Genomic DNA, 26,451 nt, shown 5'->3' on the forward strand with positions numbered 1-26,451 from the left:
AACCTGCACAACTAATGAACATGCAAAAACCAGGCGCTCTCTTCAAGCAGATCTGTGGCTGACATTTACCTTGTCCTCCTGTGAGTCCTGGTGCAGAAGACTGTGCTGTTGGATGGCCATTGGGGGCGGCAGGGGAACAGAATCTGGCCCTTCCTCTCCCTCCTCCTCACCACAGCTCTGCATCCCAGAGGAGGAAGACTTTGACAGAGTCCCGCTGCTCAATCCTTCGTTTCTCATCCTCTGCGAGGACAGGAGAACGAGACCAGAGAAACAAGAAGACAGAGATAGAGAGTGTTAGGTTATGAAGTAGCTTAGCACCTGTGGCCTTTTTCTACCTAAAAGGTTCCAGCGGAAACCGGCACTGTATTTATGACTGCTCTGTACTGGAAACCACCAGATGTAAATAATACACAGTTAGAAATCATAATGCGCAGCACTGAAAACAGACAGAACGCTACATTTCTCTCAGCCTACATTAACATGACAAATGATGCAGTTAGTAGGATATGAGTGCTGTGTAATATAAAATAACTTACATATTTAGTCATCCAGTACCTGTTTTAACCCCCAAAAATCTATTGTTTCTATTTGAAACCTTTTTTCATACTGCCCTACTTAATATAAAAAAAAACTTAAATGCATATTATGGTTATATGGCATAGCAATTATCTGTGGAAAGACATTAAATAATGTGAAGAAACAAAAATGATAATCAGAATCAGAAAGAGCTTTATTGCCAAGTGTGCTTGGACACACAAGGAATTTGTCGGAAGTGACAGAGGCTTCACATACAGGTAAAAAAACCCTCATTTTAATTAGGTTCACAAACTTCATCATATACTTACCCTCGAGTTGTATCTGTATAAATTTCTTTGTTCTGATGAACACAGAGAAAGATATTTGGAAGAATGCTTGTAACCAAACCAAAAAAGGGGTTGTTGGACCCCATTAAGTACCACAGTGGGATGTTTTTGTTCTGTTGAACCCAAAAGAAGATATTTTGAAGAATGTAGAAAATCAAGTTTTGGGGCACTTTTTAATATCGTTGTCATTTTCCTACTATGGTAGTCAAGGGGATCCAAGAACTGTTTGTTTACAAGCAAATATCTTTTCTCAAAACAATGAAGTTTATACAGATTTAGAACAACTTGACAGTGAGTAATTCATGACAGAATTTTCCTTTTTGGGCGAACTGTCCCTAAAATTAGACTTTAATAAACACAAATTCTCTATACACTTTCCGAACAAACCTGTTACTTGAGTTTTAGTTAAGTTATTGAAACAATCACATAATTATTTTATATTTTAATATTGGATCTTGCTCTTTATTAATTTATTGACTCTATATCATATATTACTTAATTTCAATTATTTCAATTTAATTTATTTAGATTTGATGTATGATACAGACTTTTTACAGAATTATTAGCCCCACTTTTTGACCAAGGTAGACGTATACAGCTATCAATTATATTGTGGCTTATGTTTGTGGAAGTGTGTCTTACACATTATATGGAAAATTTTAAAGTAAGAATTATTGGATGAAAGACTGAGCATAGGGGGAATAACAGTTTACATGTGTAGTTAGAATTTACTGTTGCAGGAAATGAAGATCAATATATTTTAATACTGATTTGTTGATATATTTTCGATCGTTAAGAATTTTTATACAAAATTTAAATATAGTAAAAATATAAATAAACGAAGAGTTCAGATGCAAGACTCTCTAAAAGACACCTCCATCAAAAATGAGAGTATGATGTTAAGTGAATGTTCTCCACACATTTTGCTTCAAAGCTCGCTAAATCCCACACTCTGCCCACTCTATAACACCTCCCATTGCAAAAAAAAATTCAAAGAAAAGTTGTCTGTTTAACTAAATGTAACTATTTACCATAAACATCTTATTTTCTATAAATACCCCCCCAAAAAAAATAGATATTAAAAATATATAAAAGACATAATTTTTCTGCATAAGCTATAGTTTGTTTTTAATTGTTACGGTCTGAAAGTGTTTGTGCATTGACTTTTGTTTACTGACCTCTTCAAAGGTCTCATCCTGCGGTGTGGCGGCGTTGTCATCAGAGTCTTTCTGTGAGCCAGCCTCTGTGTTCTTACGGACGTCTCGGCTTTTCTTGTGCTTGTGTGCAAGTTTTTTGACATGGCCGTCTGCTTTGCCGCTGCTTAGCCGTCTGACAGGGCTGGTCAGCCACTTGCGCAGGGTGTTTCCGTGCCTCTTGGGTCCAGGAGAGCTGTGCAGGTGACCCGGCTGCAGTGTGGCACTGCCTGACAAAACTCCTTCATTACTCGACACTGATAGAGTGTCTGCAGAAAGAGAGACAGAAATGTACAGATTTTGTTTGATTCACATTGAAAGTAATTCAATTTATTTTTATATGTAATCACTTATTTGAGCACTGACATTACAAAGTACAGTTCGTCATCCAAAGTAGTACGTTAAGCACACACACGCAGCACAAAGTCATCGCTCTGAATAACTTCACTTTCTGTTACATTTTTACCCAACTGGTGTCAAGGTCCCCGTGACCCGAGGTAGTTCGGATAAGCGGTAGAAAATGGAATGGAATGGTGTCAAGGTAAAGTTACTTTGGCATATTTCTGGGTTTATTTAAGTGTGCGACAGCAACTTGACCCTCTAAAGTGATGCAGATTGTTCTTCTATCTACTTCTATCTTAAGTGTAGGAAGGACGGGGAAGACAAATCTCATGTTATGGAACATATCATATCTTTATGATCTTTAGGAATCTTTAATGATATATATATTTTTTTATATCTTCATTCTTTAAATTATGTTCTGAAAGAACAAATCTGACAGGTGTTCATCAGATTACACATCAAAGTTTATGGCGGGATGTCCGATTTCTCATCTGTTGTTGATGTTCAAATCACCAAAAAAGACACACCCCAACCCCCATTTTATCACTTTCGTCAGCGCTCAGCTCGACTAATGTCCATCCTGTGCACCTAACTGCTGATTGGCTACAAAGTTGTTTAGGTACTTGGCCCGACCTTGTCTAAACAAGCGCATTTCGAAAATCGGACACCACGGCTTTAAAAAGTAAAAAAAAATATTCTGCCAGATTCTATCTTGACACACACACGCGCGCGTACGCACAAACAGTCCTCATGTTCAGAGCCCAAGAGCTACAAATAATATTCACAGAAGGCCCTTGACAGCTGTCATATCTGTATCCCTTGAGTCACGCTGCCCCCTGCAGTCTGGAGAGGATTACGGAGTAAATTAATGATTTTGAATGATGCGAAAGCGTTTAATATGAGAGCTTAACATTTATTTATGGTATCCTTTCAAACGCCCAAGACGGATTTAAATCCTAAATTAAATACAAACATATCCTGTGACAAGGTTCTAACTTTATTAATGTTAAAGATTACTTGTAAGTACTGTATGAGTTTTGTGTGCTGCCTACATCTGCAGTGAATGTGATGTGTGTGATAAAAATGCAGCTTTGCGAGAAAGTCATTCATTTTGCCCCATTATCCATCATTAAGTTCTGATCTGAACAAACCGAGTCTTCAGTGTCACAGAACTGGGCCATGTGTCGCCTTTTGTGTACACTGTGTACTAGTCCTACTGTCTCCTCATGTGAACCGGACAGAACTTTCTAAACTACACAATTGCTTTCAACAGCTGGTATACAAGCAGTATAAAGGTTTCTTGAAAAATGAACAGAACCTTTTTTGAAGAACTCTGAAAATAAATCTTAGATTTAGATAGAAAGTCATTATGACAGCTTGACAGATTTTGTGTTTGGATGAACCATGAAACCATTTCAATGACAATATACTAACAGAACCCTGATCCAAAATGTGTGAACATCAACCATAACATAAAAAAGGGATATTTTTATGCACTCCAAGTTATCACCCAAATGTCATCCGTGCAAAATTTCACTAAAGTGACATGAACGGCGAGAACTATTTATATAGACCTATAAAACTAACAGACCTAAGCAACAAATATGTACAAATAACGGAATAAAGGAACACACAGTCCAACATCCAAGACTAAGCTTCAACATTATCACGACATTATGCAATCTATGGCTAATAAATCATACAATATTGTATTCTATTGATCGATACATTCAATCCATATGATAAAATAATGACGAGCACATAAGATAAGGGCATACATTTCTAAATATTTATGACTCTCATGCTTAACTTTCCAAACCTACAATAACTATCCAAATTCCTCATCTCATTGAGTAAACCGTATGCATGTGCTGTCTTATTTATCAGTGCTGTTGTCCACATACCCAAATCCAGCAGCCAATACTTGCAGTTGTCTGAGCGTCCTGAAGCTGAACCCATGTGACAGAGCCGACTGACTGATACAAACGAATGAATCCCATGTGCCATGACAAAAAAAGAGATATCAGGAGCAAAGCAAACTTACTCCTGCGCACTCAAAGCATGTCACCGCATAACACTGAGAAGAGACACCGAGAGAGTGATGGACCATGAGAGAGAGAGAGAGAGAGAGAGAGAGGGAGGGAGGGAGAGAAATAGGGAGGTTTGGTGTTTCGAGCACAGCTGTGACCAACTTCTGCTCGGAATGAGGGAGAGAGAGGAAGGGACGGCCGGATGATAGGAAAAAAAGGAGACCGGCTGAGGTGTGACCAACATGCTTAAATATGAATGATGGCTTCCATGTAACGTTAAAGAACTAAGAATTTGAACTAAAGTGTTTTCAGTTGAATCAACAAAGTAGGAGGTCACATGTCACCCCAATGTGCAGATAAACAAAAAGCCCTCTTTTTGAACTGTTGTTATTTTAATGACGATTAAGAACATTTTACCGCCTGTTTCTTATCACCACAATGTATCTGAATGTTCTGTTTATTTTTCCTAATTTCCAACAAAGCTCATTTAAAGACTTTTATAACTGTAAAACACTTTACTGTTGATTACAATCTTTTCATCAACATCAAGACACTAAAACAAATAGCTACCACAATGATGTAGAAAAACAACACATTTTGTACACATTTTTTGTTGCATTATGGTAATGAGAAAGGGAAATAATCACAGATTACCTAAAGTAAGAACAGAGTCTGTTTGTGACGGTGCCGCTATAAAATGCCAGATGAATGACACTATTCAGAAAAACAACATCAGTCAAGCTTTGACCTGTTGGAGCATTTCTGAGATGCTTCATTGGGAGTACGGTAATCACACATGTCGATGGTAAATGACAGCTTTAAACCATACCGTAGGGCTGACAGGTACGGCCAATATCAGGTCACAGCATGAATATCACACACATAAACAACTGGCTCTGTATCACCTACACAAGTGACTGCCTTTCTAACACACCACAAAGATCTCCCTGTTCAAGTGTGTTTGGCTGCTCACAGTAGCTGGGCTGTGGCCAGCCTGACTGCTTCCTCTGCCTGCCTGCGCAAACGCACACACACGCAACACACACACACACATACACACGTTGGGCTTCCATGTTTTACGGGGACATTCCATAGACGCAATGGTTTTTATACTGTACAAACTGTACATCATATTTTCTTCCCGTAACAATCACACAAAACTTTCTGCTCTTTTAGATTTTCAAAAAAGTTATAAGCTTGTTTTCTCATGGGGACCTAAAAATGTACATTGGATATTGCCATCTTTGTGGGGACATTTTGTCCCTATACCGTATGGTTTACCAGCCACACACACACACATGCATATACATATATATGTGGGTCTGCAAACGCTCATTCCAGGACTGATCAACATTCTACTGAGGATAAGCTCCAGTCTCACAGCAAAAAAAATGTACTTCCTCTGGACACGCCTGCCTTAAAAATATACCTTCAGTTAACAAAATATCCTTGAAGAGGTTGAATACACTGGTCATCTTGAGTTATGACGGCTCCTTTTTCACATTCTATAAATACTGATTGTCCTCGCCGTAAGAGAACCGGCTGTTCGACATTTCCCATGACCTCTGCCAAAGCAAAGTTTCATGTCCACATTTAATGATGTCAGGAATATACATGTAAATGACAGGTATAGAAAAAGAATGGTTTGTAAGCTATGAAAGGATACCCATACTTTACTCATCTTATCCTTGACGTTCAGTTTTGGTATTTATTCAAGCAAGCACAAATTTAAGTAAATCGTAGATTGAACAGACACACAAACAGATGGATGTCATGTTTTCCCAAATTACATTTTAATTCAGCATTTTTTTTTCTTGTAGCATAATAAAGAGTCCATGTTAAAATACTGTATGTGGCCATTTCTAATTCCTAGGACATTAAGGCAATCCTTTCTAACAAAGTCAAGGGATAAAAATAAGTGGGTTTCAGTAACGCCTCAGAATTTCCCAGACTGAACACACGCCCTGTACACACTCATCATCTTCCTTCAGATGTTGCCCGGTCATCCCTGTGTGGGTGACCTCAAAAATCTCCGCTTGGGGATCGCCTAAGTTCAACCACATGCTTTTCTTCATTGTCAAATCTATGTTCATTCAACAGAACTGACTAACCGTGACTCAGTCCACATTAGACATCTCTGATAAGGGCAGAGGGGCGCCAGACGAGAGCCCAAAAACGCAACATGTGAACAGCTTCTTGCATCATGCTGTGATTATGATAAACTATGATTGATAATCTTTTATGCATGTGTAACGGAGAGCAGCTAGTGTGGTCGGTGCAGGTAAACTTCAATCCGCAACTTCAATAAATGCCCCCATAACTTACGTTAGACTGTGGCTTTGTGGTTAATACGACTGCTTCTTGTTCTGGACTCTTTGTCTGTTTCAAGTTCAAATCCCACTCGGAGCAGCTTCCTTATTTAGAACCGTTTTGTAACACTGACACTGCGTGCTGTTTTTGACTGCTTTAAACTAAGTTAACTGCAAAAAGTGTTTGCTGGCTCAGTGACTTGGCCATGCCAATTATTTTAGAAAATCCAAAACAATACAATAAGATTTTATTTGTGTCCCTTCAGCATTTGTGTAGAGCTTTACAAATGTCTTTAATTTTTTTTAAGAGCTTTAATTTTCAACTACAGTATTTTAGGGATTATTATTATTAAGTTTTATTTTACTTTCAGCGTTACAAGAAATTAGAAACATTTTTATTCAAAATCTTTTCTAGATTTATGTTAATCATGTATATAAATATAATTTTTGCTATAAAAAATGTTAATTTTAATGTTTTATTTATTTATTTTGTATAGTAGGAGCACAATCTAAAATCTTGCCTAGGGCACCAACATAGGCTGGGCCCACCCCGTCTCTGATCATAAATGACTCAATAATTTACATACTTTAGGATAAAGTTGAGGTTACGTTTTAAATTATTTTAACAGTTAGTATCGATATATTACTGCTCCAACTAAGTAAAAATTGCATCAATATGTAATAAGTATTCGAAAACTATTTAAAATATAATATAATATATTAATTTAAAATTCTTTTCAGGTTTTCTGAATTTATTATTAACAGGTATGTGTAAGGTAAAATCTATCATTTTTGTCTCTACTAAAAATACTTCTCCAAAATTTAAAATGTAAATGTATATATTGAAATATATTGTTTCTATTTGCATTTATTTGCAGAGAAAAACTGAAGAAACAGGTCAAAATAACAGAAAAGACGCTCTGTATTTTCCAGACCTCAAATACTGCAAAGGAAACAATAAGTTCATATTCACTTTAAAGCAATACAACAGAAATATTCATGCATTTTGTCATGCTGTAAGTCTTTTACATTGCTGTTGGATGACTTTATGTCACTCCTGAGGTTTGATTTTTATTGAAATACAACAAACAATGGACTGGAATGGAAACAGTACATCTAGAAATGAACATTTGGAATGGTTTCTCTTTGAATATTCTTCACGGCTGTATTTCATAATTGTCTCTAATGTTTTCTATTATCTTTATTAATATATTTTTTCTCGTCTCTAGTGACTGTTTAATATTTTCTGTAATGCTGCTCTGCTTCAATGACAAATACTGAAACTGAACTGAATTAAACTCAACTATTACAGCCAGTGTACTATAGCAGAGATAAAACCACTCCCTCAAACAATAACACTGTCCCAAAATACAATTACACCATTTACACTCCTTCCTAATAAATATTCCTGCTGTTAATATTCACAAATCATCTGTGCATGACATTATAATTTTTATTTCTAATGACATACTATGGCTATGTTCACATGAAAATGAGAATAATCATTTAACGTCCTGCTGGATAAAGAAATGTCACTTTTTGTACGAAAAATCTGTTTTGATTTTGTCGTGTACCATCACACGGCAACAGCACACATGAATTATTATGTGCATGAGACAACCCCCATGTTTATTACAGAAGACTGAGGCCAGTAGATCATTAACTGTCCTTTGTTCAGTCTGCATTGATACGGTCCTATCAGGGAAATCCCTGCAGCCTGGCAACCCTGCTCAACACCTGACTCAGCCCGTCACCATGGTAACCGCATGATCGCCGCACTTCAGGCCTGATAAAAATGAGCAAAGCTGGACTCCAATTAAAATTGATTTGGGTTCAGGGTGAGTCAAGTGTAGACGCTCACACCTGTATATAGCTTTGATCTATTATTCCAGACGTGCATGTTATGATAGGTTTTGTTTTGAGATTTAAAGTTTCAGCAGTCTGGAAGTTGAACTTTTAATAATCTGAAATTTCGTCTAGTTACATTGTCCAACACTCACTGCTTCTTATATATTCAATGACAAATCTTCACCATCATGTCACTTTCCTATTCTGTGTACTCATCTTTTTGTCGTAATGTTTGCCTTTTTTATGTTGCTCTTGTTCTTCACTGTGTCTTTTATTTTTCTTGTTTGCACAACTGTTTTTATAGGCATGGTCCTGTAATTCTGGACCATGGAATTCTGGAACAATCAGAATCTTGCTTGTAGAACAGTGATCATGTTGGAATAAGACTATGGGTTTTGCTTTATTCCAGTCCTATTACTTAATCAGCAACAAATTTCTTGAATGCTCACACTGTTTCTATACCGGACATGACCGTTTGTGCCGCATACAGTTTGGAGAAAACTTAAAATTATAATGGGTTCTTATGCGTTTTATTATCTTTCGTCGCGTCGCACTCTGCCGCGTCCGGTGTAGACACGGTGTCAGGCATATTGGTCAAAAAATGCATACTATTCTATTCGATTGCTACTATTCTATTGATTCACTAATCACTAGTCTACGTGTCTGAATAAATCGTTCAAGCATTTACACAGAGACTTTTCCCATGACAAACGCTACAAATCTCACAAAATCAAAACACTGCCAAGTACAAGATGCCCAGCCTCTGTGAAGTGTAAATCTAAAGGGATAACCTAAACCTGACCCCTCCATTCATTTAACTCAGCTTTTAGTCCGTGTCAATTTGCTTTTATGGCATCTCTATGAGTCTTAAACAGAAAATATTGAAACCTAATTTTGCACCACCAGACAAGTGTCCAATTAAATGCTGTATGAGAACATTGCTCTACAAATCCAAAAACATCATACGTCCTCCCTAAACTGCTTGTGTTAACAGGAAATACAGAAAATGATCCACATTAAGCTTACTATGGGGTCTTCAATGCTCAACTCAACCCAACTTCATCCAGGAAAATATGGAAAATAGGCCCTTACCTTTATGGTTGAAAATGCCCTCCATCTCAATGCTGCTGCGGGAGTGAGCGATGCAGAGCACCGAGCTGGGCACCAGGCCCTCCTGTGCCGGAGAGCGGTCGGTGGTGCGGACCAAACACCATTCGGGCTTGTCCTGGGGTCTTTCCACCAGCTCCACCGTCTGACCTCTACGTACAGTCAACTCTGATCCGTTGCTGGCCATAAAGTCATGGATGACCACGGTCAACTCAGAACCGCCGGACAACTGCAGAGGAAAGCGTAAACACCAAAATGAGTTAAAGAGTTAAAAATCTAAATACATCAAAATAAACACAGGAAAATAAGATAATACAAGTCTAAGGTCTGTACAAACACACCCTCTGGTAATGTGGCATCGCCAGCGAGCTCAAGAGGTGAGCCACTGACCCTGAACCCTTACACGCCATATTTCTATAGCAGATCCAGTTTGTCCTAACGTATATGTCACAAAATAAACAGAAGGTCTGGATCAAAAGCAAACAACTCCAATATCGTATCCCTCTCCATGGAAGCGTTAAAAGAAAAACCTTCTTTCTACGAATCTCAACCTCATCAATAAGCTCATAGAAAGCATTCGCGTCTCCAGTGAGGTAAAGTGGCAGCAGCTGAAGGTCTCTGACACATCCTCGCATTGCCACGGAGATGAAATCAGTCTGATGAAGTGACGCGCCTGGCAGGCGAAAGGGAGAGGAGGCAGAACCCGACACAACGTGCCAAGATTTAAAGGAGCAGAAGGCACATTAAAGCTCATTAGATGAGATGTGCGGGACCTCGACTTGTTTTGCAGTATCACCTTTTCACCTCAACTTGAACTGAGAGGGCACTGAGCGTTCAGGCGCTCCAAACGCTGAGGCGTTGTGAAAGGGGATTTTAGAGTGAATTAAGAGACAGTGAGAGTTTCTTTATGTGCGTGTTACATAAAACGGCATGAGAAAGAAAAATAAAGAAACAAGATGGTGTCCAAGCGTTTTTCATTTGTGTAATTGTAAATGTTGCTGGAGGGAGCCCACAATACATAACGATGACATAAACACGCACATGTGTGCGGGCGTGCGAGAGAAGAGTGGGAGCATGAACGTCTGTGCTGCTAAATCCAAAACAAGCAAAGACACCAAAGCAAGTTTCCCCTTGAGAAATCTTTATTACGTCCACTGGGAATCCGTTATTACTGGAATAGCATGACTACTATGGGTGACATAACAATTTAGATCTTTAAATGAGGTCTTGAAAATGTTTATGTAATTAATCATTATCACATAAATAATTATAATGATCAATTATGTGTTATTATTTTTATCACAAATAACAATGAGGGGACTTTTCTGTCCTAGTAAATAACAAATTGTTTCTTCATTGATTCAAAATTAGCCATGTTTTTAAGTTTGGAATTGTTTCTGTCCTTTCTATAATAATCTTAATCAGGAAATGGGTAAAGAAGATGTGGAAAAATCACTCTTCACTATAGGGGGCAATTCTCGAAAAGTTAACAAACCATTAACTATGACTTTTCCCCAAAAAAACTCTTAATTTGTTGCTTATTAATAGTTGGTAAGGTAGTTGTTAGGTTAAGGTATTGGGTGGGTTAAGGGATGTAGAGTATGTATACTGAAGTGTTACCGAAAATGTTTCATACACAAGCATATATTCATACAGCAAATTACATTTGTAATTGAACTATTGTTTACAACGGCTACTTGTCATGATTCTGCCGCATCATGTCATGTTTCTCTTGGCCTAGTGGCGGGATCATGACAGAACCCCATGTTTTATGTGGAGAGAGAATATTTTGGGACTTAAGGTTCGCCATACTCTCTCTCCGGTCTTGTCATTGTTCCTGCCTGTGTGCTCATTATTAGTTTATGCCCCGCACCTGTCCTCTCTTGATTTTGATCTCTTAAAATGCCCTTGTGTTTTCTGTCCTGTGCTGGTTCATTGTCACTCATTGCTTGTGGTGAGGTCCTGTCTTGTCAGTGTAGTAAAGGATTTGTAGTTATGTCATCTGTTATCTTCAGTCTTGTTAGGTTAAGTAAGTCTGTGTTCCCGTTACCTGTCATGTTATACCCTTGTTTGTTATTTAACTCCCTCGTGGGTTTTTGTTTTGTTTTATAATTAAAAGTCACCCGCTATCTGCGTTTGGGTCCTCTATCCTTGCACCTCGCCTAAACCCTGCCACTACTATTTTATTACAGTAGTACCAAACTAGGCCATTTACACAGTATCAGAATTATTTGAACAGTAAAAAAAAATTGCCAATGCCAATCAAAAGGGCCCTGAACTGAAGTATGACATGTGGCCTCTTACTTATTAAGCATTTTGTCGTGTTTTCTAGTAAAAACTTCAAACAAGACACACCAAGATTGTTCATAAAATGTTCTCAGATAATACTTGACCTTAGGTAGTAGTTCAAGTTTATTCTCTTACCCCATTGGTATATTTTGCTTGTTTTAAACATAAACTTTCTTAACTCTTTTATTTTCTTTGATAAAACTACAAAATATCTAAGGTCACTTTCCTTGTCAAGTAAATACACCTTGATTTAAGAATTTTTAGATGGATTTTAAAGTAGTAATTAAATATAGATTAGAGCTTGAAAGGAGAGTAGTAAGCGTTTAACATTTGAATTGAAATGGGACAATAATAATAAAATAATTTCAGATATTTGTTCCGTAAAAACAAGAGAAAAATGCTCAATAATATATTAATTTTTTGCAGTGTCTGAGAAAACTCAATTCTTGCCCTGAAATGATCGGTACTTTAAGTTGTGATTCATAATTAATAAGTTTTATTATAGGTGTTGGACTGTTGGACACAAACCAGCGAGGTGCGGCTTAGTCTCCACAGACCAATGGCTGAACGTCTGATGCATAAGGCACACTCTTCTGAACCACTACAGCAAGTTCAAAGTCTTCAAATGATTAGTTGAATTCTACAGGATTTCAAGGAGATGTGCCTGTCGCGTTCTTTAATGGTCCACTTTTGATCGAAGTAGTAAGAATATGTGTTTACATCGGTTGCAATAAGAATTCATCACGATCAATTAAACGCTAAATTTTAAAAAGTATGCGAAGATACGGCACAAACTTATAATCATTGTTGTTGCTGTTATCTTTTGACACGTTCCGGAATGTACAACAGTCTGTTACTAAGGGGACATTTCCTTGATTCTAAACATGACGCAACACAAAACGAAACGAGATTGGTTGCTTTACCTTTCAGTCATATGTCTGTGGGTATTTGCCAATAAAAGTGGGAAAAGTTCCCAGACCATCAGTATTAGGGTCTGGCTACCTCGAGACTAGCAGCACCTATGCATAAAGTCAGAGAGCCTTGAGAGAGATGAATGAAGCACATGCTTTCTGTCGGCAAGCGTGTACATATCTCTAGTCGCATTTTATGTCTAAAGAACACCGTATATGTATCATTTAGCTTTGTGTCTGACCTAAATAAAACACAAAAAGTACTAAGGCCTTATAAAAAATGTAAATGAGAAAATATGGGGGCAAAACACACAATGGCCATAAACTTTTCAAGGAAACCTGTTTGGTCACAGCGCCCCTGGTGGTCATGATAGAAAAAAGGTAACACTGTAACCAAAGAATGTAGTTTTGTCATGTTATTGTTGCATTGATGCAAAGATGTTCACAAAAAAAACATTTATATTGTTTTGTGGGACTAAGACTCACATTTTAAAATGTTTTTACAAATCTGTTCAGGAAACCTTGAAAATGCGATCATAGTTTTTAGCGAGCCATGTTACGTTACCATGTTAAAAATACCAGCACTGCTGGTCACCAGCATATAATGTTGTGTTTTAAATGCTTTAAGCTTCTCCACTTTCTAAACAACCAAGAAAGACCCATCTGGTTTACCAGACTAACTTTTCTGGTCCGCTTACCAGACCAGAGTCAACAAATACAATCTTTCATGGAAATGAACGATGGTCATCCCAGCTTACACCAATAGAACCATATTAGCATTATACTTTCCCAAACAATTTTAAACGGACTGCTAAAAGTCTACTATTAGGGTTAGGTTTAAACTTTAAAACACAGGAATTCAAATAATCCTCTCTTTGCCAGCCAAATGCAAGCTGTATCTGTTCTTTGCACCTTTGCTCTAAAGTGGTCTGATCTTCACACTCACCTTGTCGCTATCCAATGTGTTCTGAGAGGTACGGGAGGCGATGGAGATGGTGTCTGGCTGACTGCTTGCATCACCCTGGCTGTCTAAATCCTCTCCATCCCTGCAATCATATATATCAGTAAAAAAATGCAATAACCAGCTAGGCATCACATTATGATTTTAGTTCATTTGGGTCTATCGGGGTCAACATCTCCAAAAGTTTGATTTTTTTTCACAAGTCCACTAGTTGAATTCATATGAGCTGATCAGATGTTTTGTTTATATGATTGGTTAACGAACCGTTTGCCCTTGTGTTTGGCTGCAGAAGCTTTGGGAATGTGTATTGGCTCCTTGAGCGCCCCCCGTAAATGGATGGTACGTTCCTGAATGACTTCACGAACATGTTTGATCCACTCCTGTTTGTTTTCAATACAGGAAGCCTGCATTGAACACACACATAAGATCAATTACCATCTATCGTATGCAACAGATTCGATGTACAGATGCGAACAGCTTTGTAATTGCAAAAATACATTTTAAGAATTCATTTTTCCATTCACAAAATGTAAATCATATAGTGATCAGTGGGATCAATGTAACATGAAATCACACTTCAACCTATTTTACTTATGACTTCAGATTGATCGCATGACTTCATATCAATAGCAAATGCAAGCAAAATTGTTAAATGACTTTTCAACTCAGAAAATGACAATGTTACCTTTAAAACGATTTTGTTGTCTGAGGCAGGTGTCCGTCCAACCCAGAGTGCAAATTTACATGGATCCCCTTCCACATGTTCAGTCACTCCCAGATCTAAGGTCTAAACATGACAGCGAAACCATCAAATAAACATTGTCTTGTGTCTATCCTCGAAATCACACAGACTTTTGTTTTGTAAACAACTGTACCATGAGCTTGCTCTTATAGAGGTACTTGCTCCTGCCATTGGAGTCTTTGACATCCTTGCTGAAGATCAGGGACATCTCAAACAGGAAGAGATGCCGCTCTCTGCCCTTACGGATCAAAGTCTTGGGATCCCAAACATGGAAGGACTCCTGCAGGATCAACTCACCCTGAGACTCGATGTTCTCATCGAAACCTGACAAGAAATCAGAGCGTGAGATACAAACAACCTTAGTTTTAAATGAAGGCTTGGCTTTGCGTATGTTCCTCACCGTCCAGCATACTGAGGTGCATGGCATCATTGGCTCTCTTAGGCACACTGAGCATAACCTCCAGGCCATCTTTTATCTCTCCTTTACCCTCCTCACAACACGTCAACAGTTCCTACAAACAAAAAACATGACACGAAAACAACACGCTTAATAATGACAACATGTACATGTGCTGAAGATATTAGTGCTGAAACTATAATTCGTCTGACTTGGATGATTTCTGGTTTGATTAATGTCAGTGCCGAGTATAATGTATGGCAGAAGACATACCTTCAACAGTAGCTGGTATTTGGTGATCCTCTGAACTGGTTTAATAAGATAAGACGAGATGGAGTTGGCCAGTCGGTGCCTTTGTTGGATTTCCTGGACACGTAGAAACACACATGATTTTCAAAATCGGAAAACCTCACCATGAAAAACATAAACGACATCTCTTTTCTGCATTACGTATGTCTCGGTGCAAGGACTCAATGATGCAAGGGATAACGAATCAATTTCAGCACACAACAGTATAGTTAAATACACACCCACAACCTCTTTCTAAAATACACACCCACAACCGTTACATAATCACTGTCTATATATGTCAGTGAACTCTCTGGAGAGATAAGTGGGATATTTAAAAAAGAATCTTGTCTTTAATTGTGAACTCGTATGTAAAAGATTGTCAGTATTAGTTTGCTTATTACTCACATCAAAATAGTTGCCGGCGTGCTCCAGGATGAGCTGAGTGGAGTCAGGCTTGTTCTTACAGTAATTCACATACATCTGGAACTTATCCGCCTGAAGAAAAACATACATGCAAACTTATTTAAATTATTATTATAATAACATTATTTAATATTGAAAACAGTTCTTTCTACTCCTCGAATCGGATTGGCTGGAGCCTTGCGATATTCCACCAGTATCCACCGTATCAGACTTATGAAACTAAGTAAAACACGCACGTTTGGCAGTGTCTCTTTGAGCAATTTACAGGTGTTACAATAGGTGGCGGAATGCACAAGTTGGTTGCGACCCGCCATATAAACAGAGAGAGAGAACTTGCTGGTGAAAATAAGCATATGTTTACATTGAAAAACAATGGAAAGTGCTGCAGTGCAATGTGTCCTTTTACAGTCTCACTCTTTCATCCACATGTATGTCCTGTCTCATTATTTCTTACTAATAACTTCAAGGAAGATGCACTGCACTAATTTCAAAGATGTGACGGTTTGGTTTTAGTAACGGAGGTTTGTTTAACTCTATGCTGGGCTTGAATTCAGAGCATAAGAAAGTAGGACACTCTGATGTTGTTTTTGATTTATTTACAAATGCATTATATGCGTTTAAATAGTTACAGATATGATCTGGTTTAAAATCACTTTAATGTTTGCCCAGCGAAACTCACCCATGTGATGAAACAGTGACCCACATCTTCTGGGAGTTGCTCATATTTCTCCAACTCTTTGAGGAAAATGCTGAGGAATGGAAAGAGAGGCGACATGCAGATAATGAGAAAAGTAATTTTGTTCCAATTCGTGATCACAGGTCAGAAAATGTAACCAATCTCTACCTATTCGTAGTTAAGATAAGATAATGCACTTGGGAAATGCTGTGATATAATAGCTTTGTTCTAAATAAGGTCCTAACTAAAAAATTACCATGGTTACCAAACAGTTAAGATAAGATTTCCAAGTTACGATCTTTCTGTAATACGCCCCCATGTGCACATAGTTAGCGACCACTTACTTTTGGTGGAACTCGTATAAGTCTTGCATGTTGCCAAAGATGATGTGCTCTTTGTTGACGATCCCTGAGGGAATCTCCTCCACACCACTGGTCATCTCCCACAGGTATGTCTGAAATGAACACAAGTTTAGAACTCTTGCTAATAAATAGATTCGTGCTAAAGCCTTCACAACACATTTATATAAAAAAACATCTAAAAGTGCAATACGGCACATTTTAATACAGTTTTATATATAATATTCCCTGGAATTAAAAACATGGCCTTGCTGTTATTAGCATCAAGCTTCACCAAATTGAGGACCAGTACATGATAAACACTTATAATAATAGGTAGAGCCTATCTGAAAAGCATTCATAGAAATTCGTCCATGAACCAATTATACATAATAACATGTTCATTCCAGATTGTTTATATATTCCAATAGACAAGGAGCACTTAAACCATTTCTGAAATAAAGGCTTTACCATAATAAGGGCCTTAATCAAAAATGGTGCGTAAAATCGTAGCCAGTGTTTTAATAACCCTCAATCTTTTCATAAGATCAAACAGCAGCTATTCCAGGATAAACTGAATTGTTAGCTCTCTGCGCTGATGTGAGTTCATTTATAGCCTAGGGCTTTTGTCATCCATCCGAAGTGGACACTAGTGCACCACACCCTCGGAAACGTCCGTCCGTACTGTGCAGACCGTGACAACAACAACACTTACTTCCATACACTCGCGCAGGTCTCTCACATATGTCTTCTCAGTCTGAATGAGCTCTGCCATTATAAACCTGATAGAGACAGAAATACACCAGAGCCGTAGTGTCAACATTAGTATGAAAGCTTTGGGAGTGGCTTCATTCTGCTATAATACTCTCACAACATTCACGCTGCGAAAATCAGGCAGTAATATTCAGACATTTCTAGAAATAACAAGTCAAATAATGTTAAGACTTGTTACCAAAAATCTCTTCAAATTTATATTCATGGCCCATTGGTGGAAAACTAACTTATCTTTAACTTGTATAATAACTTGTATTCTGTGAAAAAACAAATATCTAATGCAAAATGTATGTTTTTTTGAGAATATATCAGATGTTATTTCTTTCTTTTTTACATAATTATATGATTTTTAGCAGTATATATTCTATGTATTATTTTGCATTTTTGCATGTTATCGTATAATCCTCTTTGAAGACGTACTCTTTCCTGCGGGCTGATTTGCGCTTCTCCTCATTGAGCTCATGGTTGGCATCTCTGAATTTGACATCCGCACCAGGAGCACTGGCTGGAATGATGTCCAACTGAAGATCTTTACTCTGAAATCCCAAAGAAATGTTGCAAGACATATTGTCCATAAATCATCATCATTCACAAATCACTGCAGACCGCACGAACCCTGCATCACACACTATCTCACCGCTTTGTTGGAGTCTGTGACCAGGCCGAGCGCTTTCTCCAGGCAGGAACGGTACTTGTCTATGCGGACGGAAAAGTCACGGTAGCGCTTGTCCACAGAGGCGACCCATTTCTGAATCTCGCCCGCATGGGAGTGGCCCTTTTCACAAAAACCATCGGCGAGCTGGATCAACAACTTCACCCGCTCTTTGGTTTGCTGGGGAGAGAGAGAAAGAGAGACCTGGGTTGATTTCACAGAAAGTAAACATCATGCGAGAGAATCACAGATGATAGGAATAACTATAAACAGGCTGGCCTGAATCTTGATGCAAACCGCCCGGTTTCTGGACATCTACAGGATTAAAGGATAAACTGAAATCTAGAAAGCAACAGTACCTTGGCTGTGATCTGGAATTCCTCATGTTCCTTCAGGAGCTCCTGTGTGTGGTGTATAGTTGATCCTGTGGAAGTGTGTGTGGACAGGTAGAATTCTCCTGTGTCGTGGATCCACTCCAAAGCCTGCAAGAACCACCATAAAGGGAAATTATATACACTAATTACATACATGTATTTTTTTATGTTTATGCTAATTTCTCATGCGTCCACTAGAGGGAGTAAAATCTCTAAAAGCACTCTTGGTCGTTATGAAATCAGTTTTCGTTTTCTCATTTTCCAAAAGCAAAAGTGCTAAAGATTAAACAAAATATGCAAAAATAAAAACTGTTTAAATACATTTGACATTAATTTTATATATTCACTACTTTGCATTAACGTGGAATCTGATAAAACAAAGCAAATTTGGCGTGTGGTCCAAGGGGAGGGCTCCGAGCTCAGAATTAAGCCCCAAACACAGTGTACCCCCCTCTTTAACTTGGATATATTCCAGTAGAGAGTGAGGCGATGGGGTGGAGGAGGGATGCTGTAAAAACGAGGGACGGCTTTATGTAGCGTCCTCTCCGCGCTGATTGGTCGGATTACATTATCATGCTCCTTCCAAACTTAGAAAAATGACTTGCCACAAACTTATTTAACTATCCACACTAAAAGTGAAAATGCCACAGCCAATCAGAAAAGTGCTGTTAATTATACGTGAGGATTTTGGTCCAATCAGTTTCAATGTGGGCGGGGCTACATGGCAAGACTGAAACAAAATCCTATCGACCACCATTGTGTATTATTGCTTGCTGCAGTGGAAAATTATTTCAAGTAAACACTGTGTTCCTCATGAATATTTCCATCAAAACTGTGGGTTTTTTAAAGATCTTAGAAATGAACTTTATGAGCATGTGATAGATCACAGTTTAACTTCCACTGAGTTTTCACAGCAGACGCACAAACCGCCGAGTGCTTGACCCGATGTGATTCTGGTATTTTAGACTCCAAAAATAGTTGTTGTGGTCTGAGGCCTCTAGTCTTGAAGTCAAGTGTACAAGACATATAAATAAGATGATCTGGATTTAAAGATTCGCTCTGAAGAACATCTCAAGCTCAGATGTCCTCAAGCACAACTCAAAACTCTGCTTGTGACATCCGTATCATGACCGGTCCCTTAATCACATTTCCTTTTCTTATTTTATCACTTTCTTCCCTAACTGTTTATAGAAAAAGTTGCATTAAACTAATTTTTCCACAGGCGCCTTATGTTTCAGATGCAATCGTCTCTGTTTCTGTCCGGTTGCAGATTAAGAGCAAAATGAAGCAGACTTCACTCAATTATTTAAAAGTCTTGCTCTGTGAATCTGTTTTTTCATTACATCTGTCCTAGTTCATACATCTAGATTGACACTGACCTGTTTAACGCTTCTTTCAAACACCACATACTGCTGACACTGGTCAAGTCTCCTCTTTCTCATGGTCCAGAAGTGCAGAACCCGGTTCTCCCTCTGCAGCAACTCATTTAAGATGTCTGCGGCGAGACAAGAACAGAGATTTAGAACCCCAAAAAATATACATGGTAAAGTGACAGGGCTTTGATAAAAGGAGAATGTGTTCGTACTTTTCACTTGTTGTTCAGGTGCTTTGACGTGCGCGAGCATCCCGGCATATTCACGCTGTTTCTGTGCAGGTACTTCAAGAAGACGTCAGCGTTGCGTCTGGCCAAGGTACACGCCTTCAGAGAAAAGCACATTGAGTGAATCCATGAATCCATATTAAAGCAGTGCATCAAGTGACGGATGTGTAATTGTGCGTTCAGTACCTTGAGGAAGGCCTCTTTCTGCTCCAGGTGTTTGCTTATCATGGGGGTCACATGGTCAGATTCTGAGTTTGGTCCTAGTTTATCGGTGCCTCCGCACCAGTCCTCCTCTCGCTTGTATTCCTGCTCTAAACTCTCCAACACACTACACACCTGCGGAACACATACACAATATACAAATATTTAGTCACACACACCAATACAAATATAGACATGGAAATTGAAATTTGTATTGTCGATATGTGTATTGTTTTAAATACGGGCTGCCAAGCTAGTAAACGTTGTAATATGTTAAAATGACACAATATGCTGACGAGTAAAATCACCCAAATAAACAATTCAATATAGCCGGGTTTCCATTCAAACGTAGTGTGAATCTTTGCAAAGTTCGCAATAACAGGAGGAAAGACTAATGGGAAATTGTTGCGTTTCCAACAAGTTCCTCGGGCGCGGTGGCATTGATATCCTAGCAACCAACATTAAATAAAAAGATCTGGAAACCAGAAAGACACCATCAACTGTAACAGCCGCTTCATCTCGTCATTTAATGTTCGCTACGTCAGATTTTTTTGGGCAAATGTGTTTCCATCTCTCACTGTATTTCTCAAAAAAGAAGAAGCCCCTCAAGCGAGTGTAAAAACATTTTTGCGAATCAACAAGTTTTTTTCCAAATGTGGCATTTCCATCACTCACACCGTAAACCAGGGTGACTGAAATCCGGCTACTGACACTGTTGTTCAGGCGATGGTTAAACAAATTTTGAATAACGTTACAGACATATCACATCCTTAATAACACTTTTTTGTGATAAGACCGTTCGGAATTCATTAAAAAGCCGCATTAATCAGATTTGGATTGACTGACTTTAATCTGAACACTTGGTTGTGGATTAGATCAGGTTTGTAAAAGATTGTATGTGTTTCTTTGCTAAAGACAAACAAATTGAAGTCCCCCTGTGGAGAAGATCAAGTTTTTCATGATGTTTACATGTGGTGTTTTTATTATGCTTTAAGATAAACCACGTGCAAATCATCATTTTAAACCATTGCCATTGCCATTTTTTAAACCAACCATTTTCTCCCTTTAAAAAGTTTACTAAAAACTGTAAAAAAAGCAGTTTGAACCTGCCTCTGTTTATGAAATCACAACCCTGTAACCAATCACGTTAACAGATTTTAGCTATAGATATAGGATGGTGCATAGACTCAGCACTGAAACGATCGCTGGTGTTTCAGCTCTGCTTCTGCAACACGAGCACGAGGTGCTCAAACATCGAATAATGTATCAATAATCAAGGATCTGAAATGGAGGCGGAGACAAATTTCCATATTCATGAACTCACGTATTATAAATAAAGCAAGGGTGTAGAGTTACATTCAAGTCATTTTACGGCATAAAGAAATTATTACCACACTAAAAAACTTTACATATATGATATTTGAATGCTTAAATACGAGTTAAAATTATGAAATGCATTGGGACGTTAACAATATCAAAACACCAGAAGGTCACTTTCAAGACAAGAGAGCTGCTCTGACCTGCTCTGAGGTCTTGTAAAAGGCTACTGAAGCATTGACCAGTTTGAGCCGGTCCTCCATTTTCAGCATGAGCTGCTGCCAATGAGACGCCACCTTCTCAGCGCAGTCGCGGATCATGTCCATGTCATAGTGGTTGGCCTGTAACAGAGCCTCGGCCTTCTGTTGCACCTGGAGAGCACTCTGATGGGTCTTCTGCACAGAAACACCAGCACGACAGAAAACATGAACGTGAAGAGTACTCACGAAACTGATACAAACTTTGTTCTTGTTTTTTTAATAATGCAATTCATTTATTGTATTGTTTGGTACCTCAATAGCATGTTGAAACTGCTCATGTTCCCTCTGTAACTGTTCTGCCTCCTGCAGTGAGCTGGCTGTGATGAGTCCTGCATTCAGCATCGATTCTCCATTACGAATCCAACCCAGCACCTGAAACACACACATTCATGTATTTAAGAAACTAGGTCCTGTTCAAACATTTTTATTTGTTACTTGATGTTTTCTTTTTCTAGAGAGCATTTGACTGGATGATAGGATCCAGATGAGGTGCAAGATGAGTCATCATTATGTTTTTTTACAAGTTGTTTTTACATAATTTGGAAAATGAAAGCAACTTTGCTGAGGTTTCTACTTTTTCTAAAACAATTATAGGATAGTATAGTGTTAATGTATAGAGGTAATTCACATAAGGATACCTCAAAGGACAGTAGCACAAAAACATATTGATTGTAAATTTCTAAGAGTTCAATTCAAGTTCAATTCAAGTTTATTTATATAGCACTTTTCACAATGTGCATTGTTCCAAAGCAGCTTTACGGGGGCAAACAGGAAAAACAGAAAAGGTGAAACACAGCACAGTGCATGGTGTGGGTAATGTTAACAGTAATGTTAAAAATTAACTATTTTTGGTTCAAGAAACTAAAATTGATTTCATTATTTACTCTTGTCATGTTAAACCTGTATGACTTTCTTTCTTTTGCACAACACGAAGGAAGATATTCTGAAGAATGTTGTTAACAGAGAACCATTGCTTTGGTTAAGTGCCAATACAACAGAACTGAATGGGGACAAAAAGTATTTTGTTTACCAACTACTTTTGTGTTTTGCAGGATAATGAAAGTCATACAGGTTTAAAATAATAAATGTAATAAATGATGACAGAATTTTAATTTTTTGGGTGAACCATCCCCATATTAAAAATAACATTAAGGCTAGAGAAAGAATGTAGATTGTGGCTTTTTTATGTTATTATCAATTTGAGTTACTTTATTTAATAACAAGCTGCTTTTATCTGTGCTGAAATCTAAATCTAAATTCCTCTCTGTCCGCTGACACATGCCTCACTCACTTTACACACCTGCTTCGGTGCTGATGTATTGCCACTGACATATTATATAATGTAACTGTGCTCCTGCATAAACACATATATAAACACTGACTGTTGTGACATAGAGGCACACATAAGCAGGATCACACCTGATCACACGCCCACTTAACACCACACACACCCACTCAAAAACCCTGTGGTCATATCAGGTCTTAAACCCACAAGGGGTCCTGCCTTCTTAACATTTCAAATTGTTGTATTTTCTCTGGAGCAGTGCAGAACATAAAATAAATATATAAATGACAGGATGAAATGAGATTACCAGCTGCTGCTCCTGGCCTAGTTTTCAATTCAAGCATGCATAGCCTTGTTTCCCTTAATCCTCAACGTGTCACTCAAAAATGATCCAAACGTTATCACAATATTAATTAATGAATAATAAATATTTTATAATACTTAACATATGAGTAGTATGAGCGAAATTACTATCAATAAAAAGTAATGAAATAATAATAATAATAATTATATACACCCTTTAATAACTAAATGTAACAATATGAAAAAAAATAAAGGAATAAATAACTTAAATAAACAAAACAAAAATTGTAGTTATTTCTTTATTTTGTAAATTTTTCCCTTAGTGATTATTTTCTAGGGATGTAACAATATTAGTGGTATCGAGCTATCACAATAATAAAATCGTCTCAATATATCCGTGGTCACTTGACTGTATGAAACAATAGGTCTTCTGGTCCTAACATAGAGAATGTTAAAGAAAACTAGATGTTACCTTTGGCTCTGATGCAATTGTTTTATTTTCTAAAAGGGATTTTTAGGTAAGAATTAGAGGATAATGAAGAGAGGATGCTTACAGCACATTATCATTTGTCATTTTAAATAATGCAATAAATAACGTAATGTGGACTTTATACCAAAGAATTATCATATAGTAAGATTTTGATATTGTTACATCCCTATTATTTTCTATATATTTTTATTATTATTTATTATGATTATTTTCTGTATTTTAAACTGTTGATTTAACTGTTTAGTTTTATTCTACATTTATTTTGTAATTCAACGTACTTCTGAATTGTATAGCTTTTATGTGCATTTTTTTAGCGGTTATTTTGCAACTGTAACCTCGAAAGGACATTCATTTCACTTACGTTGATGCATTCATTTATTTTTCTAAAAGGCACGTCTGTTGTTGTAGACGATGTAGTGAGTTGTCGGAGGCTTTACTGTACTGTACAACACAATGTCTGACTGTCAGCTTCGGTTTAGCCCACATTCACTACCCATGAGTCATTGCTCAGGTACAGACAGAGAAAACTCCCAGCTCGCAAATAAAGTCTCTATTGCTTAATTAACCGTGACACATATCCAACACGGCAGTAAGTGAGAAAGTAAAGATCAGACACTGGAGTCAGATTGGTTTAAAAGGGTGGGCGTTTCGGAGCTATTGTGGTAATTGTAGTGCAGGGCCACAGCGAGGAATAAACGAAACAAGCAACATTACAGTATTAGAGTTTAATGATGACCACACTCTGCTGGTCGGCTGGTTAAATGCTGCTTTAATGTCTGTTGTGAACTGTGAAAGTGAAGCAGTAATTTCACCTTGCAGTTGAAGTCAATGAACTGTGTGCATGGAAATGTTTCTGGCAGCCAGATCAACAGACAGATGTGGTGTGCGTCTTACCTGTTTGACCTCGGCCTGCAGGTGACGGAGCTGAACGCACTGCTCCAGGTGACGTCTGTGCTGCTCTGCGGCTGCGTCCAGCTCCTGCTGTTTCTCATGCAGGAAATCCAACAGGTCCTGCACCCGTGTGGCCATGTCAACATCACGATCACACAGCAATTCCACACCTTCACACCAAGACAGAGAGAGAGAGATGACAACAAATTCCACTGTAACAAATTGTATGAATCATCATATTCTTTGCTGATGTTACCATGTATTTTTGCAGTGTGATTTGTCCATTAATTATATCACAATAAAGCACATTTCCCTTTAAATTCTAAAGCAATTCTATATCAGGGTATATCATGGAACGGTTCGGAACGGAAAAGCGCTCTTAAACACCATGTGAGGTCTTGTTCACACAAGGTTTAAAAAAGTAAATTTATAGTTAACATTATTGGTGTTCATGGGCTTTTATTCAGTGGATAAATAAGACATAATGTAGTTTCATGTGTGAATGACGGGTCTAATTGAACTTTACAATAGATCAATAGCACAAGTCAACAATAGATCAATGGGGAAAAACAAAGATCTGATTCAAGAACACAGCCCAAACTAACCAGCTAACACAGGAGGAATGTGGAGGACTACACATATTTAAATTACTATTGAATTGGAAACTAATTATGAGAACTGGACCAACAGTTGATTATTTATTACTCTAAACCTGGAGACACAACTGTCATACTGACAGTATTCATGATGACATATTTCAATAACACAGAATAAGGATTTGACTGGATAGTGAATCATTGTAAATAATACAATTGGTTAATATCAGTTGAGCCCACCCACACAGACTTACATTTAGCAAAAAGTGTAAAGTTACTTAAAAGAAAAAGTTAATATTTTGATGAACCAAACAAAAAAAATTCAGAATAATGTGCAGAAATGAATTGTGCATGTGCAGAATAAAACTGAGACATTAATTAAGAATGTAAACGCGGCAAAGTGACGCTTAAGTGAGTGCTTAAAGTCCAAAGCAAGACACAAAACAAGCACTAAACAAAATCACCAGTGCAAAAGCAAACTGGTCAACAGTAAAACACAACCAGCATGTGCAGAAGTGCAGCAACCCTCCTCTTAACATTCTCATAATACACAAACCGCATCACACACGCATACATACTTACATTTTACACCCGCAGCCCAGAACTGCATGGGGCTAAAGTTCTGTGTGTTCTCCAGCTTTGCGTCTGCACGCGTGCGAACTCCACAGATGCCGGGAGAAAAATGCGGATCGGTTTTGCTCTCTGCTGCCTGCATGTGTGTGCCGTCAGATGTCAAATCTCATGTGTACGTATGTCCAGTGATTTTGCTAGGCAGGCCTATAGGATTACAGGGCCGGGACAGAGGAAGGGAGGGGTGCTGGATGTCTGATTGGACCTGCTGTGTTTGGCATAAGCGTTTAGCGTTTAACTGCGGCCACTCCTCCCCCCTTAAGCCTGTTCTGGTCTAACTCTCTATCCCACACACACACTCATCCCTGATGCTTTACGACAGTGATCTAGTGACCGCCAACGTTCGGTGCACAGAATA

At 38.1% G+C, this 26,451-nt stretch overlaps 1 protein-coding gene across 1 annotated transcript in view; it reads right to left on the reverse strand.

The window, feature by feature from the left end:
* The window catches only part of triob (trio Rho guanine nucleotide exchange factor b), a 123,057-nt gene that overhangs the window by 17,643 nt on the left and 78,963 nt on the right, over positions 1 to 26,451 (reverse strand). Inside the window, 22 exon segments of the mRNA XM_056761646.1 lie at positions 70 to 240; positions 2,042 to 2,325; positions 9,678 to 9,921; positions 13,839 to 13,938; positions 14,118 to 14,257; positions 14,539 to 14,640; positions 14,729 to 14,919; positions 14,996 to 15,107; positions 15,266 to 15,358; positions 15,689 to 15,778; positions 16,386 to 16,455; positions 16,727 to 16,836; positions 17,436 to 17,502; positions 17,915 to 18,030; positions 18,132 to 18,326; positions 18,506 to 18,628; positions 19,900 to 20,015; positions 20,106 to 20,144; positions 20,147 to 20,219; positions 20,307 to 20,456; positions 21,842 to 22,270; positions 24,871 to 25,037. Of these exon segments, the coding sequence (XP_056617624.1) occupies positions 70 to 240; positions 2,042 to 2,325; positions 9,678 to 9,921; positions 13,839 to 13,938; positions 14,118 to 14,257; positions 14,539 to 14,640; positions 14,729 to 14,919; positions 14,996 to 15,107; positions 15,266 to 15,358; positions 15,689 to 15,778; positions 16,386 to 16,455; positions 16,727 to 16,836; positions 17,436 to 17,502; positions 17,915 to 18,030; positions 18,132 to 18,326; positions 18,506 to 18,628; positions 19,900 to 20,015; positions 20,106 to 20,144; positions 20,147 to 20,219; positions 20,307 to 20,456; positions 21,842 to 22,270; positions 24,871 to 25,037 (3,182 nt within the window).

This window comes from Triplophysa dalaica, chromosome 12 (genome assembly GCF_015846415.1).
Source record: "Triplophysa dalaica isolate WHDGS20190420 chromosome 12, ASM1584641v1, whole genome shotgun sequence".
NCBI lineage: Eukaryota > Metazoa > Chordata > Actinopteri > Cypriniformes > Nemacheilidae > Triplophysa > Triplophysa dalaica.